This window comes from Chinchilla lanigera, unplaced genomic scaffold, assembly GCF_000276665.1.
Source record: "Chinchilla lanigera isolate Chin_1 unplaced genomic scaffold, ChiLan1.0 scaffold00145, whole genome shotgun sequence".
NCBI lineage: Eukaryota > Metazoa > Chordata > Mammalia > Rodentia > Chinchillidae > Chinchilla > Chinchilla lanigera.
In genome coordinates, this window is record NW_004955546.1 from 2,742,497 (window position 1) to 2,756,678 (window position 14,182).

Here is a 14,182-nt window from a genome sequence, read left to right on the forward strand (position 1 = left end):
GACGTTGGAAAGACCTGGGCACACATGCTTCTAAATCCCCCAAAAGTTGATGATCAACTCTAGTTATTCACAAACAGGACTGTGATGGCAAGACAATCTGGGTAGTGTATCTTACCAACTGTGTTTCCCACTAAATGCACCTAGAAAACCTTCTTAAGTCAACCCACACAGACTTCATTCCCACAAGCACTGCTGCCCTGCACGAAGCACATGTCAGTGAGAGGAAGGTGCTGATTCATGAGGGTCCCAAGACACTCTTGTCAGAGAAAGCAGCGCTGACTTATTTATGACCCCCAAACATTTCTCCAGGACAGTGACTCAGAACCCTCAGGGCCCTTTTGCCTTCACCACTGTCAGTCAGTTTAGCCTATTGAGGTCTCAATGCACTACACACCCGCCTGCCCTCTAACACAGGGAGCACACTGATTTGACCTTTTCTACACCTAACCTGGGGAAGGACAGTCAGTCCAAACCGCTTGCAACTAAACAACTGGTTCCCTCTTTCCCTTACGCCACCCTTCATTCTTTCCTTTGTTCATGTGCTAGAAACTCATTTACTCTTTTTCTGGAAAAGGCCCCACTGAATCCAAGTCTTGCTCCACAGAATAGCAAACTCTAGCCATGCAGACTGGGGGCCCTACTCAAATGCATCTGATCACAACCCATTCTGACAGCAGCCCCCACGTCTACTTGTATCTGAAGAACAGATGAGGTGAAGACTTCACCAGTGCGATGACTCAAACCCAATAGAGGGGAAATGGGAGGGCCACCTGGACAGGGCCGAAAGCCCACTGCATTTGGACATCTGGCTCTTCTGCACAGAGAAGAGAAATGGCCATCACACTGCCTCCTACTCATGCAAGGCACAACAGCAGGCTGCTAGAAGGTAGCATGCCCAAACTGCCTCTGTAACTCCAAAGGTCAGAACTAGAGATTCTGAGCAGAAAGTATAGACGAACAGACTTCAGTTCTCTATAGGAAGATAATCTTCTTATGCAGCTTTCAGAGGAGAAAAGACAGCCCACTCTGTAGCAGCCTCTGAGGCGAAGCACCGTTAAGCACAGAGGAGACAAAGACAGAAAAGTACAAAGTGGGATTTAGAGCTGCAGAGGCCAGGGGAGTGGCATCCTTTTTGGGGCCACAGCTTTCTCCAACCAAATCCCCAGAATCAGAAGCTGGGACAGATACCTGTTTTGGAAGGTTTGTTACAGGATGCTGTAAAAAAGTCGTCACTGTCATCGTCATCGAAGAGGCCACTAGCAGCAGGGACACATGAGCTCTTCCCTGAAGCGGGCTGCTCGGGCTTCTGGGTCTCCTTCAGCACTGGGATGGTTGAAGCCCCAAACACATCTGTATCCCCTAAGGGCAAACAAGACAGCCACAGCTGTCAGCCAGTGCCAGTGAGAAGAAATAGTACCATCCACTAAGAACGACGTACTAGTTTCAGTATATCCACTAAACATACCAGCAGGGACAAGGGATGGCATCTGCAACTGCTAGTGAATGACTCACAGTGCAGGATCATATGATCATATGATCACTCAAACACAAAAGTCCAAGCCACCCATTCATTTCTTTTTAAAAACTATTTTGCAGTGCTGGGTATGGAAACCAGTACCCTGTCCATGCAAGGCAAGCCATGCGCTTGCTTCTAAGAGGACCTGCACTGGCATCAGTAACTGAGTGCCTCTGTAAGCCACACCACACCCTCTAAAGATGCCTCTTCAACCAGTGCACAGAGAATGACAGAATTCCTACGGTTTTTAAAGAACAATCATCATGTTACCTAGAAACACAGAAACACCTCCTGCTGGGATTTTCTTTCCAAGTTTGGAGGAGGAGGACTCTAGAATGAGGAAGAAAAAGACAATCAATTCACAAAGAAATTGATTTTCCTTACAAACCCCCCTTTCCTAAAGTATTTGCAACACAACACAGACCTGACAGGGGACTTTTCAGAACTGATTTTTCCTAAATAAGCTGTTAATCACCCTCTGGCAGCATCAGGAGTTCTCTGGGAGTAAGTCTAAGCTGTGACTCCACAGAGGAGTCCTGATGGTGGTCAAGCAGCAGTGAGGTGGCTGGAGGAGCTGAGCCTGGCAACCAGGCCCTATAAAATAGCTCTAATTCTGTCTGGTCCAGTTCAGTGGCATGAACAAGTAAAAAATGTGCAATATCAGTGAAGAAAGTGATGACTACAAAAGCAAAGACAGAGACAAGTCACTGACATCAAAATGGGAGAACAGACACTGGAAGATAGCACAACCGTTTCACAGCCCAGCAACTGGGAGGGCGACCTGACCCCAGGAAGTGCAACCCAGGAGAATCTCCTCAATCCTAATGAGATAAAAGGTGCAGACTGAAAAAACAACACACAAAACTCTGTGCTTTTAAAAAACTCCAAAGGTGATTCTGATGCACACCAGAATGGAAAATTATTGAATGCCAATTCAGATGCAGAATATTAGAAAAATGATTTTCTTTGAATTAGACTTTATAAAAAAATTTCTCTATATTGCTATACTTGTCCTGTCTAACTTTATGAACTGTTGAAGGAATTTACGGATGGTACCATTTTACCAAGAGCCAAATTAGTGAAGTGCTATGGTGTCTTTGGAATGTCCCCCATGGGTCCATGTGTTGAAGGCTGTCACGAAGGGTACGTGCTGGACTCTTTAGGACAGTGACCGTGAACCTTTTAGAATTTTCAATAATAAACAGCTGGCTGTGGCCTGCATACCACAGGTTCACCACCACTGCTTTAGGAGGAAGTTAGGCTGCCAGGGGCACCCCTGAGGGAACACTGGAATCTGACCTTTTCCATTTCTTACTTCCGGCTGCCATGAAGGTGGCAGCATCACCCACCCACACTCCCCGCACAGTGAGCTGTGCAGCCCAGGACCAAGGAAATGGTGCCAAATGTCCACAGCTGACAGACTCTAAAACTATGTGCCCAAATCACATTAGTCCTTGTAGGTCATCTCAGCACTGAGGGAACAGACCTGACTAACACAGGAAGACAAATTGTTTTCTACTGGTCCAAGCAAACACCACAGCTTTCAGCTTGGGAACCACCTGGGGCTTCCACCTCCTAATAGGAAGGGAATGGAGTTTTGGACTCACACGAAGAAGGGGCGCTTACCTGCATTTATGGGGGCTGGGATGTGCCGGTCCTGGGGGGTGTCCCTGAAGAGGTCACTCTGGGTAAAGTAAGGACACAGAGAAATGAAGATGGGAGGGGAATGTACCCACACTGCAGGATCTCTAGGACCCTGTAAAACTTGAAGCTTCATATTTATTGTTCTGCTAGAAAGTCAGCTGCAAAGTGAAGACTGTGGAGACAGACGCTTAAGTAATTCAGGCAGGCCAGAAATAAAATACAAAGATGGAAAAAGACAGTAGGGTAAGAAGGAATCACCGAGGTAAGCGAATTGTTCACTGCTAACACATCCTCTCCACACCTCACAAACGACCCCAGGAGACAGCATTTCCCACTGTGGGTGAGTCTGACACATGCCTAGATCTGATGTCAAAGTAACTCCCAGTGAAAACCACCTCCCACCTAAAAGCAGAAGCAGATTCCCTGCTATGAACTCAGCAGACACTGACTCACCTCCTCATCCTCATTGTCGAACAGGCCCTGCCCACCACTGAACAGGCCACCTCGAGATCCGAATGGTGAGAAGTCTTCGTCTGTCAGCTTGGGCGGGGCGAATAAGTTATCTTCTTCCTCTGGTGAGCAGAATGCAACATGCAGGGAGACCCAGGGTGAGTCTGGAGCCCCGTCCTGCAGTAGGCCTCTGGGCCTCGGGTGGGCCTCTATGGCGCCCACAGCAGGGGGATAGGAGGCACCTGGGCTCAGCTAAAAAGGAGGGGCTTAGGGCAGTAGACGATTCCTAACAGAAACCTCCTCAAAGCCCAATGGGGCACCCAAAAGGCTCTCTGAGCTTGGACTTTCAAGTCGGTAAATGTCTGGAGCACAGAGTGAATTTTCTGTTACTATTTTTTTTACTGTTTATGGGAAGCAGGGTCTTGCTGCGTAGCACAGGCTAGCTTTGAACTTGCTGTGCAGGCCTAGCTGGTCTGAAACTTGTGACTCATCTGCCTTGGCCTCCTGAAGGCATTCTTCAGGCAGCCCTCCAGGTATTCTGTGGCAAGCTCAACTGCCATGTTCATGACCCACCTCCCTGGGGCTCTGGGGGAGGACATACCAAACAGAGATCTGCAGATGGTCACTGCAACAACGGACATGATGGACACTGCTGCTGGATGTGAAAGGGCCTGACCATGCTAGCTCCTTATTTCCCTACCTCTAGAAAATTCTACAAAGGCAAGGTGATGCCTGCTATGTAGTCTAATCTCTGGTATTTATATTCCACACTCCCTACTCCTCCTAGTCCCCCAAAGAACACTTCCAGATGCTTTTGCAAAGTGAGTGCAGATGAAGCCCACTTGTCAGTATTTAAAGCAACACTTTACAAATCGAGACACCAATATTCCTGAGTTGAAAGCCTCCTGAAAGGACTGAACTGAGGGACAAGGCCTACCGTCAGAAGGTGTTCTTTCCTTCTTCTCTTTCAGTGTCTTCCGAGATTTGGGATCTCCTGAGGACAAGGTTGGGATAGTTCAGATTCTCTACTACTTAACCCCACCATGTGTGTCTCTGTGTCTGTTGTCCTCACTACTCAGGCTAACAGTAGGATGTTCAACTTTGCATCTTGCCCCACTAGGGCACTTATCTCGGGCCAGGTGCAGAGGAGGCACTCAGATGTCCCCCAGAAGGCAGAAGGCCACTGCCTACATGCCTGGGTCAAAAGCACACAGTACTGAGTCTGCTCAAAGATTGATATTTTTCTACGCTGTCAATTAACCAGAATATGTTGTACGGTGCATTTTTAAAAATTCAAAATATGGGAGTAAATAGAAAGCCACAGACCCTTACCCTGGTGTCCACAGTTCCCTGGGGTGCAAGGCCTTTGGAATTGTGTGGAAAAATGTTACATGGATGTGAGTTTCTCCTGGTGTTCTAGTGCCTGCACCTCTGTGCCTTAGGAATGAGACGCAGAACCTCCAACCAGTGGGGCTGGCAGAGGCTCCTACACCACATGGAAGACCTGTTACCTTGTCCTGGCTGGCTCACCTGCCTGCTCCTCCCCGAGACGGCTCGAATCCCCTCTGATCCGAGCTGCCAACTCATCGGCAAAAGATGTGGGTCTTTTCTGTGGGCAGGCGAGACCAGAAGAATTACTTTTTTCAATAGAGAAGTGCACTTTATGTTTAGACACCTAACAAACCTACAGTACCAGCAGCAAAGAAAATGAGCTGAGGAGAAAACAGGGTTTGATGAAATGAAGTCAAATACATGCACCTGACAGAGACCACCTGAGAGACAGGACTCATACAATGTACCTTCAGAAGGCTCTTTATTTGCTCACCAGTACAGTATACTCCTGTGAGGTTGCAGTTCAGAGTTTGCAAGCTCAGTCATTCACGGATTTTTCCTCAAACCTTAACCAGTAATTATTCGTGGAAGCCCCTAGAATTTCATGGAAACTGCAAACATCCTCTGCAATTGTTTTTTTGGCAGGAGGTTTGCAAGTAGCCAATCCGAGAGTGTTACTCAGTTCTCCTTGTTGCTGACTGGCTGCTACTCTGTAACACATCTCTGGCAGTTGCACCAGCAATTCCCAAATCATAACAGGTTGCTGTACCTCATGTAGCTATCTTGAGTGTTCTCAGTTTTGTTTCTCTTAAAGCCCTAAGATCTTTATGATGCTGCCAAAATGCCCTGAACCTTCTAAAGCTTTATTTTTTTATTTTTTTATTTTTTTGAGACAGTGCTTGCTATGCAGTTCAGGCTAGCCCTGAACTCACTATGCAGCTGAGGCTGGCCTTGACTTCATGGTGATCCTCCTGCCTCAGCCTCCCAAGTGCTAGGATTATAGGTGGTCACCATGCCTGGCCTTCTAAAGCTTTATTAATACAGTATTTTATTAAATTACATTATATAACCGTGGGAGATATAGCATACTTAGGGTTTAAACTATAAAGACAACCGGCATTTATAGGCATTTTTCTGACCATATCTGAAATCTGAGATTTTTCAGAATTCACTAGTACCCTAGGAATGTAACGCCCAGGAATTTTGGGGGCCCACTGTACTTCTTTTAAATCTAGGTAAAGATTAGGTATGAAAATCTCAGTGAGAAAACTAGACTAAGGTGCTAGGGTGGGAGAGAAAGGCGCTAAAACTCTAGAACTGAGTATACTCTGAACAACCTGACCTATAAAATCCTAACACTAGGAGAAGAAAGTGGCATTTGTAAGACAATTGAGAGTGCTTGTCATTGTTTCTGGAGTGTAAGTGAACTTACAAATACTTTGCAAAACAAGAAAGATACACAGCTGAGTGACAAGACAGGGAATGAGCTGAAGGGTACCATTCCTAAGACCTCCTTGAGTGAAAGAACTATGATCTCTTACTGGTTTAGTATTTTCGTCAATGTCCTCAGTATCTTCTTCCTTCTCAGAGTCAGCAAAGAGGTCAGCATCATCGTCTTCTTCTTCATCACTCATCTGTGTGGTGTGCTGAGAATACACAACACCTGGTTAGAACTACTAGATGCAAGGAACAGTTAATGATTAATTATTTGATCAATCTTAGTCGCTTAGGTCTTAGGCTCCTCCTTCAAAAGGTGACAGCTTTTAGAAATACTAATGATGGAAATAAGGCAGCAAGTGCTAAAGCCATGCATTTGCTGATAATGCACAAGACTGACTTCTCGAATCCAAAGAAGGCAATTAATGCTTAATAAGAACACAACAGCAAGACTACAAAAGCAAAATACTGAAATGTACAAAATGTTCCTTAATACAGAAAGACAAGTAAATACAGTCTGATCTCAATACTAACATGGAGTAACAGTGAAAAGGAGTAAGCTGCAACATGGGACAGCCACCTGAGACCAAGAGAAAGCACAGAGTGACGAATTCAGCATGACACCCGCCCCCACACCACATGGTCTCTGTGAACATGGATGCATTTACGCAGGCAAGGAAAAGACCAAAGTGACAGTCACCTTGGACACCATGGCAGTGAGGGCCTGGAGGATCAAACTCAGCAACAATTATTTGTTAAATTCCCATTTCTCCTATTCTGTACAATGAATATATACTGTTTAAGTCAGTAAGCTGTGTCACGTACCATGCCAGAAGTACTTTGCTATCTAATTTAATCCTTATGACTCTGAGGTCAGTTGTCGCACACAAATCAGTCTATTTTAACAATAAAAACGGGTAAACAAATGATTTTAATCACTATATTGTACTGTTTGAAAAAACTGTATTTATAGATCTCAATAGTAATGTCTATAGAAATAAATATATTCCAAAGGAAGATCATAGAGAACAGCTACATTGTGTGAATACAACCAAACAGAAGTACCATTGAAAAGTACAAAACCCTTCATTTGATAATTGAAATATTTCGTGAAAAAACATTTCCCAATTAAAAAATTGAAATGCAATCTGAGATTATGTCAATAAACCACGGCACATACATTCTGGAGCAAAAATTTAGCTAAAACCATCATCCTGATGTTGGTCATTTTGTAGGAAAATCAATCTGCATGATCTGTAACTAAGACTGTCCACCAGACAGTAATATCGAGAACCATTAACACATTCCCGCTGGCTTGAAACTCTGGTAGTACTTGCATGACTGTCCCATCACTTGGCTTGTACCACTGGCGGTATTATGGATCTAATTACTTTTATTAGTCTTTTACTAATAAAATTAACTAAAAGCTGCCCTTTGGGGCAGTTATGCATGTATAACCAGTGGTTCAAGTCCCCAGCAGTAAGGCACACAAACTATAGCTCCATTGTGAACATGTTAATGTAACCCTACGTCACTCTATTTAACAAAGTTCACATGAGCAAAGGATTCATGTATATGTCTAAAATCTGAGAAATAAATTATTTTCCTTAATTTAGACCATACTATCCTGTATCAATACATTTACAAATACAGACAAGGTTGGGGTTAAGGCTTAGTGGTAGAATGCCTAGCATGTGTGAGCCCTAGGTTCCATCCTTGGCAATGCAAAGACACAACACACACACACACACACACACATTTACACAAAAAATTACAAAAGGTATTTGAAATGTCAAAGGAAACACTTATGTTAACATAAAACAGAATATGCTCTTTATGGATTTACAAAAACTAAGAGCACGCTAAGAAAGCAGGAGGTTTCTCTCTACAGTCCCAATCTTTTTTCTCCCTTCGTGGTACTGGGGATAGAACCCAGGGGCCCTTTACATGCCAGGCAAGCGCTCTACATTTCCAGCCCTACAGTGTCTCAAACTGTAAAACAAGAGAGAGAGGATTCATATGAAATAGTTCAGTTTGGGTAACTGGGCACTCTTTTATAGGTCTGTTTTCCCATTTTTTTTTTTTTAAGAAAAAAAATGACAAAATATAAAGAAATTGGTGCTAGGTGCAGTTGCTCATGCTTGTAATCCCAGCACTCGGGAGGCTGAGGCAGGAGTACTGTTGTGAGTTTGTGACCAGCCAGGGCTACAAAGTGAGCTCCAGGCCACCTGAACTACACAGCGAGACCTTGTCTCAAAAACACCAAAAAAAAAAAAAAAAAAAAAAAAAGTATGATTAGAAAAAAAAAAAAAGGAGGGTAGTCTTAAATATGTGACGTTCCTAAGGGAAAATTAGTTCTAAACGTAAGAAAATCCTCATTTTGCCATAAGTCACTCAGAAGTGATTTTGGTATGTTTGTCATGCTGCAATTAAAACTTAAGAAAAATAAAGTCACCTTCTATCACTTTACTGAAAGGAACAGTTAATGATTAATTATTTGATCAATCTTGCATGTCTCTATTTGTTTTCCTGAGAAACCACTTTGAAGATATCAATATAATACAACAACCATTGTTTCCACTTTGTCTGTAACTCTGTATTGCTTGTATTGTTCCTAAGCTAATTTGTAAATGGATGTCTGTTTGTTAATATGTTTTCCTTCTTTTATTTTTAAAATAAATGTAAAAAAAAAGAAAATAAAGTCACTTCAACACATGGGCCTCACCTTGTTTTGATCGTTGTCACTCTGATTGGCAAAATCATCATCCGACTCCTAAGGTGGGAAGATGGCTCGGTTAGCACAGGCTCTATTCAGCAGAGATGACTTCAGGTCTAAGTCTCTGGGCAAGCTGATGCTGTCATGTAGAGGAAGACCTCTGACACTCAGTCTGTGGCACAGACCACAGGTCACCTCAAGGACAGAGATGTGGACAAGGTGGATAGCTGGTGTGACCTTTGTCACAGCTGGCACATGACTTCTGCTGCCCATAACACCTCTATTTTTTTTATGACAGCTGCACTTTTGATTCTGACTTCTGAATTCAAAGTAAGAGCTTCACATTTAATTACATCAGTTTTTCTTTTCTTTTCTTTGAGATAGGGTCTCACTATGCAGCCCAGGCTGGCCTCAAATTTGTGGCAATCCTCCTGCTACAGCCTCCTGAATGCTGGAATTACAAGCATGCACCACCACGCCTGGCAAATCAGTTGTATTATTTCACATTCTGGACTTTACTTTCTGTACTTCCTCTATGTAAGATAACTGCTTCATCAGACCCAAGGGAACACTGGTATTTTCTACCACCAATTTGGTAAAGAGTGACACTGATGGCTAAAAACAGAGGAGGCAGTGAGCGACTAGGTTTGGCACAGTTACCAAAGGAAAGTTCATTTCCTATTCTAAGACTTCTGCTTGGGAGCTGCAGGAAGGCAGGCAGCAGAGGGGACTGTAGACAGCAGGACACATGAGGAGAGTGGAACACACAAATCCATCTCCTCTCAGAACCCTAATACTCAAGGGCCACTCCTCATGGTACCTTTGACCTTCAAAATGCCTTCTCTAAGGGCTGGACAGCCAGATTATGCTCTGTGGACATGAACATGTTTCAAGTGGCAGTGATGGTTTGTACAGCTTCTGGTCTAGTTTTATAGTAAACATGTGTTAGATGCAGACATTTTTTCCACAGGGCCATTCAGAGATAGAATCTACTCAAAGATTATGATTATGGGCAGAGATCTAAGCTGCTTCTTAACTGTGCTGGGAAAAGATGGGCTTCACTGGCGAGATAAGAGGAAGCCAACCCTTAAGGACACTGGATCAGTTTTCCTTGTTTCTGTATACAAGAAAAAGAGAAAATCTAACACTAAGGAAAAAGCTTCAGATTGTGGCTTTCACTTTTGTTAAAAGTTTTATGAAATCAGACGGCTAACTCACAAATAGGGACTTCATTAGCTGAACACTTACACTTCCTGCTTACCCACACCAAGACTTAGAACAAAGTCCTTACCTCTTCCTCCTTCTCTTCCTCACTGTCCACAATGCTGCCCCGATCACTGCCCACGGAGCCTTCTGTGAGAAGAGGGAAAGGGTGAGCACCAATATCCACCAGAGAACATTCTGAGTGCCTTCTAAGTCACACAGCACCACACAACAGGATTACAGAGGCTCTGATAAAACCATATATATCTACTTACGGGAATTAAAAATACCATTACAGGGAGGGACCAGATATGCATAGAGTCTCAAAGCATCTTTCTATATAATTAAAAAATTATTCATTACAAAGAATTGAAAAAAAAAAAAAAAAGCTGGCCTGTGCTCTTTAAAGATGTCAAGGTCATGAGAAGAAAGGAAGACTGAGCAACTGTGTCAACTAAATGATGACAGAGACATTCGACACCTGGGCTGAGATGTGGACCAGAGGAAGCAGGGAGATAAGAAAGGGCATCATGAGGACAACTGGCGAAACTCAAATCTGACTGGAGATGAGAGGACAGCGTTATGCTATTAAGTCCAGTAAAATTTCCTGGTTAGGAGCACTACACTCTGGCTATAGTGGACAAAAGAATCCCCTTTTCTTAGAAAATACACAGAGAACTATTTAGGAGTACTTGGGCATGCTGCGTCAAATAGTTCTGAAAAAACATTGTGTACACATACCAAGAATAATACCAAGAATAACACAAGGTATGCAGTGAAATGTTAAGTAGCAAATCTGGGTGAAGAGTATACGTGAGGTCTCTGGACTATTTCTGCATTGTTAGTATAGTTTGAAACTATTTTCTAAATGTGAAAAGGAACAAGACTGTATTTACTGAAGATAAGCACTGTTACCATTTTTATCTAGATGTCCCCCAAAGCCTCATGCGCTCATGGGTGGGGCTTTGGGAAGTGACCAGATCACAAGTGCATGACACTCTCTAGTGGATTAGCACACGGGTGAGTTTACAGCTATAAATGTGATGATGGGAGATGAAGCCTGGTGGAAGGGATGGATTACTGTGGGCAACGCCTGGAAGAGCCCATCTCCCTGCCCTGCCTCCTCCCTTGAGTGCCCTCTGCCCCCTAATGACATGTCAGAAGCAACCCTCCTCTGCTGTGTCCCTCTGCCATGCTGTCCTGCCTTGAAGCCGGCCAACTATAGACTGAAACCTCCACAAACCCTGAGCCAGGATAAAACTTCTCTTCCTTACAGTTGTGGGTGTCAGGTATTGTACTCCAGTGACCACAAAGTAACTAAGACAAGCACCTTCACTAGAGAGCTCGCCAAGTCCTACGTCTTCCTGCTCCATGAAGAGCTTGGAGCCAATGAGGTAGGGCAAGGGGCGGTCAATGTACAGGTCCTGCAAAGAACAAAAGTGAACAGCCATTAACTGTTTTGGTTAAAAAAGGAAGGCAAGTATCTTTTTTGACACCTGCTTTGTCTGACTACCTCAAACAAGCTACGTAATGAAAGGGGACAGTAAGAAACAGAAGATTGAGAGTAAAATAAAGAAACAATTCTAAAAACCATTGATTTTAAAAAACCTTCAGATCCTATGTAAAGATAGCAAGGTAAAGCTAAATCCTCCCAAATACTTTTTCAACAAAAATGGCAAAGTCCTGTAAAAGAAATTTGCCAGCGGTAAACAAAGAAAAGGGCATAACCACCCTGCAAAATGTTCCACAGGAGAACCAAGGAAAGGAACTGAGAATCTGCCCAGACTAGGGGCAAACTGAATGTTCAGGACTCCAAAGAGAAACAGCCCAGGAAACTGTACAGTAACACTGTCCCTCTCCCACAAGGCCTTAACACTGCAGATCTAGAAAAGTCGTACTGCAAATGATGAAGGCCCAGAATGGGATGGAGGAATGGTGTGCACAGTAGTATGTGCTGGAGATCCTTTCATCTCTCTCCTCCACCATCACATGTCAATGAAAGGTGTAGGGTCAAGAAAGTGCCACTGTCACCCCCACCCTGCTCCAGGACTACCTCCTACCTCCCCTGCAGGAGAAAAGGCTGACCTATTCCTCTCTTAACACCCTAAGTGCAGGACAGAGCAATTCTGATGCTTCATGCAGTACATGTCCTAGGACCTGCTGCGGACCTCTAAACCCACAGACTGAGAACACAAGCCAGTGATAAGGATCCACACCAACTTGGTATGACTGTGGAGTTCAAGTTGGGAGAACTATGCAGCTAAATGAGTAACTACAAGAGTTGGGTTTCATGCTCTAATCCAGAAAGTACTTGGGGTCACACAGACTCTCAAGAATTAATATGGCAATCTCTTCAGTGACTCCTGAGTGATTCTGTGCTGCTCACTGTCTCCTTTAGCAGTTTGAGAAAGAATATGCCACATGTACATACCTGTGAGGTGAACAGGAAGCCTACACAGGAAAGCTTACAGGGGCTTTGGTTCCAGCCACTGGAAATAACTCAAATGCATTTCAACCCTCTGCAGCTTTCCTTAGCACATGCTCAGAGTCCCAGGTTCCCAACACCCCCTACACCTCTCATGAGCCTCCCTGTCCTTCTCACCCGAATTCAAACTAGAGGAGCGGGAGGTTAGGGAGATGTTGGGTAGAAGGGACTCAATTTCACTTAGAGGAGTGAGATCAAGAGTAGATTCTACTCTTGAAAATCACCACACAAGTAACTGTGTGAGGCATCCCTAAGTCAGTCTGATGGAGGTATTCCACAATGTATACCTATTTTAAAACATGTTGCACAAGACAAATATACACAACTTTAAAAAAAAAAAAAATTAAGTTTAAAAAAGAACAACCCCCACCCCAACCCAGATCTTGTCTTTGCCCTTACATCCCAGTTAGAAATTGAGCCTCTGAGCACTTGTGATCATTACTGGTGTAAATGCCTCCTTCCTCCCACCAGGCTCTGAGTCTCTGTGCCCCTAGCCTGGCATGCTCCTGTGCTCCACCAGCGCATGAGCTCAGCCAGTCTTCCAAAAGGGTCACCATGGGACTAAGTGACACACACACTTCCTAGAGGTGAAGTCTGGCCTTTACCAACTCTATGCCCAGGTAAAGTGTCCAAAACACAGCAGTAAGTATGGTGTAGCGGAAAACACCTGAATTGAATGAGCTAACCTTGGGTTCAAGGATCAGTTCCACCCGCTCGTTAACATCATCTTCTTCAGAGTCCGAGTTCCCTGCTTTTATGTCAAGTTGCTCAAACGCGCTGTCCAGTACTTGTAAACCGTAGTTTACAGCTTCCTGGACTTTAGGAATCAGATCTACCTCTTTCTGTTCCCGGGTCTTTTCCTGCAAACAAAAAACCACTCAGTGTCGATATCCAACATACTGATGATACCACCACAATGTTCTCTAAGGTGTAGCCTCACACAATAAATGAATTTCAATTAAAAATCCTGACAGACTGGGTTTGGTGGCACATGCCTGTCATTCTAACTACTTGGGAGGCTGAGGTAGGAGGATTACAAGTTCAAGGCCAGCCCAGGCAACTCAGGAAGACCCTATATCAAAGTACAAAGAGAACAAAGTGTTTTATGTCACCAGCCCTGCATTGTCACTAGAGCCAGTAACTGCTCCCTGCAGTCAACACTGTCTGTATTAACACATCCTGTGGCACACACCAGGCAGTGAGAGTCGCACACTAACCCAGATACGTTCACGTTCCTGTTACTTTGATGTGACAGGAGGAAGAATTGAAGCAGTCATGAAAGGAACTGAGAAATTTGGTTTAAAGGACTTACCCACATAACATTCAATGTCATAAATTACCAAACTACAGTCCAGACTAGAGCCTGTTTTAGTAGTGGTTAAGAATGGCTGCTACAGCA

At 44.0% G+C, this 14,182-nt stretch overlaps 1 protein-coding gene across 3 annotated transcripts in view; it reads right to left on the reverse strand.

Annotated features, from left to right (window-relative positions):
- The window catches only part of Fam21c (family with sequence similarity 21, member C), a 45,520-nt gene that overhangs the window by 23,739 nt on the left and 7,599 nt on the right, over nt 1-14,182 (reverse strand). For 2 of the 3 annotated variants that reach the window (XM_013508428.1, XM_013508426.1), the window contains exons 5-15: nt 13,470-13,643; nt 11,629-11,722; nt 10,387-10,448; nt 9,105-9,152; nt 6,484-6,588; nt 5,141-5,219; nt 4,548-4,604; nt 3,614-3,732; nt 3,143-3,200; nt 1,787-1,846; nt 1,189-1,359 (exon numbers count right to left, since the gene is read on the reverse strand). In XM_013508428.1, the coding sequence (XP_013363882.1) occupies nt 1,189-1,359; nt 1,787-1,846; nt 3,143-3,200; nt 3,614-3,732; nt 4,548-4,604; nt 5,141-5,219; nt 6,484-6,588; nt 9,105-9,152; nt 10,387-10,448; nt 11,629-11,722; nt 13,470-13,643 (1,027 nt within the window). The remainder of the gene's footprint in view (nt 1-1,188; nt 1,360-1,786; nt 1,847-3,142; nt 3,201-3,613; nt 3,733-4,547; nt 4,605-5,140; nt 5,220-6,483; nt 6,589-9,104; nt 9,153-10,386; nt 10,449-11,628; nt 11,723-13,469; nt 13,644-14,182) is intronic. The other variant, XM_013508427.1, reaches the window with a different exon arrangement.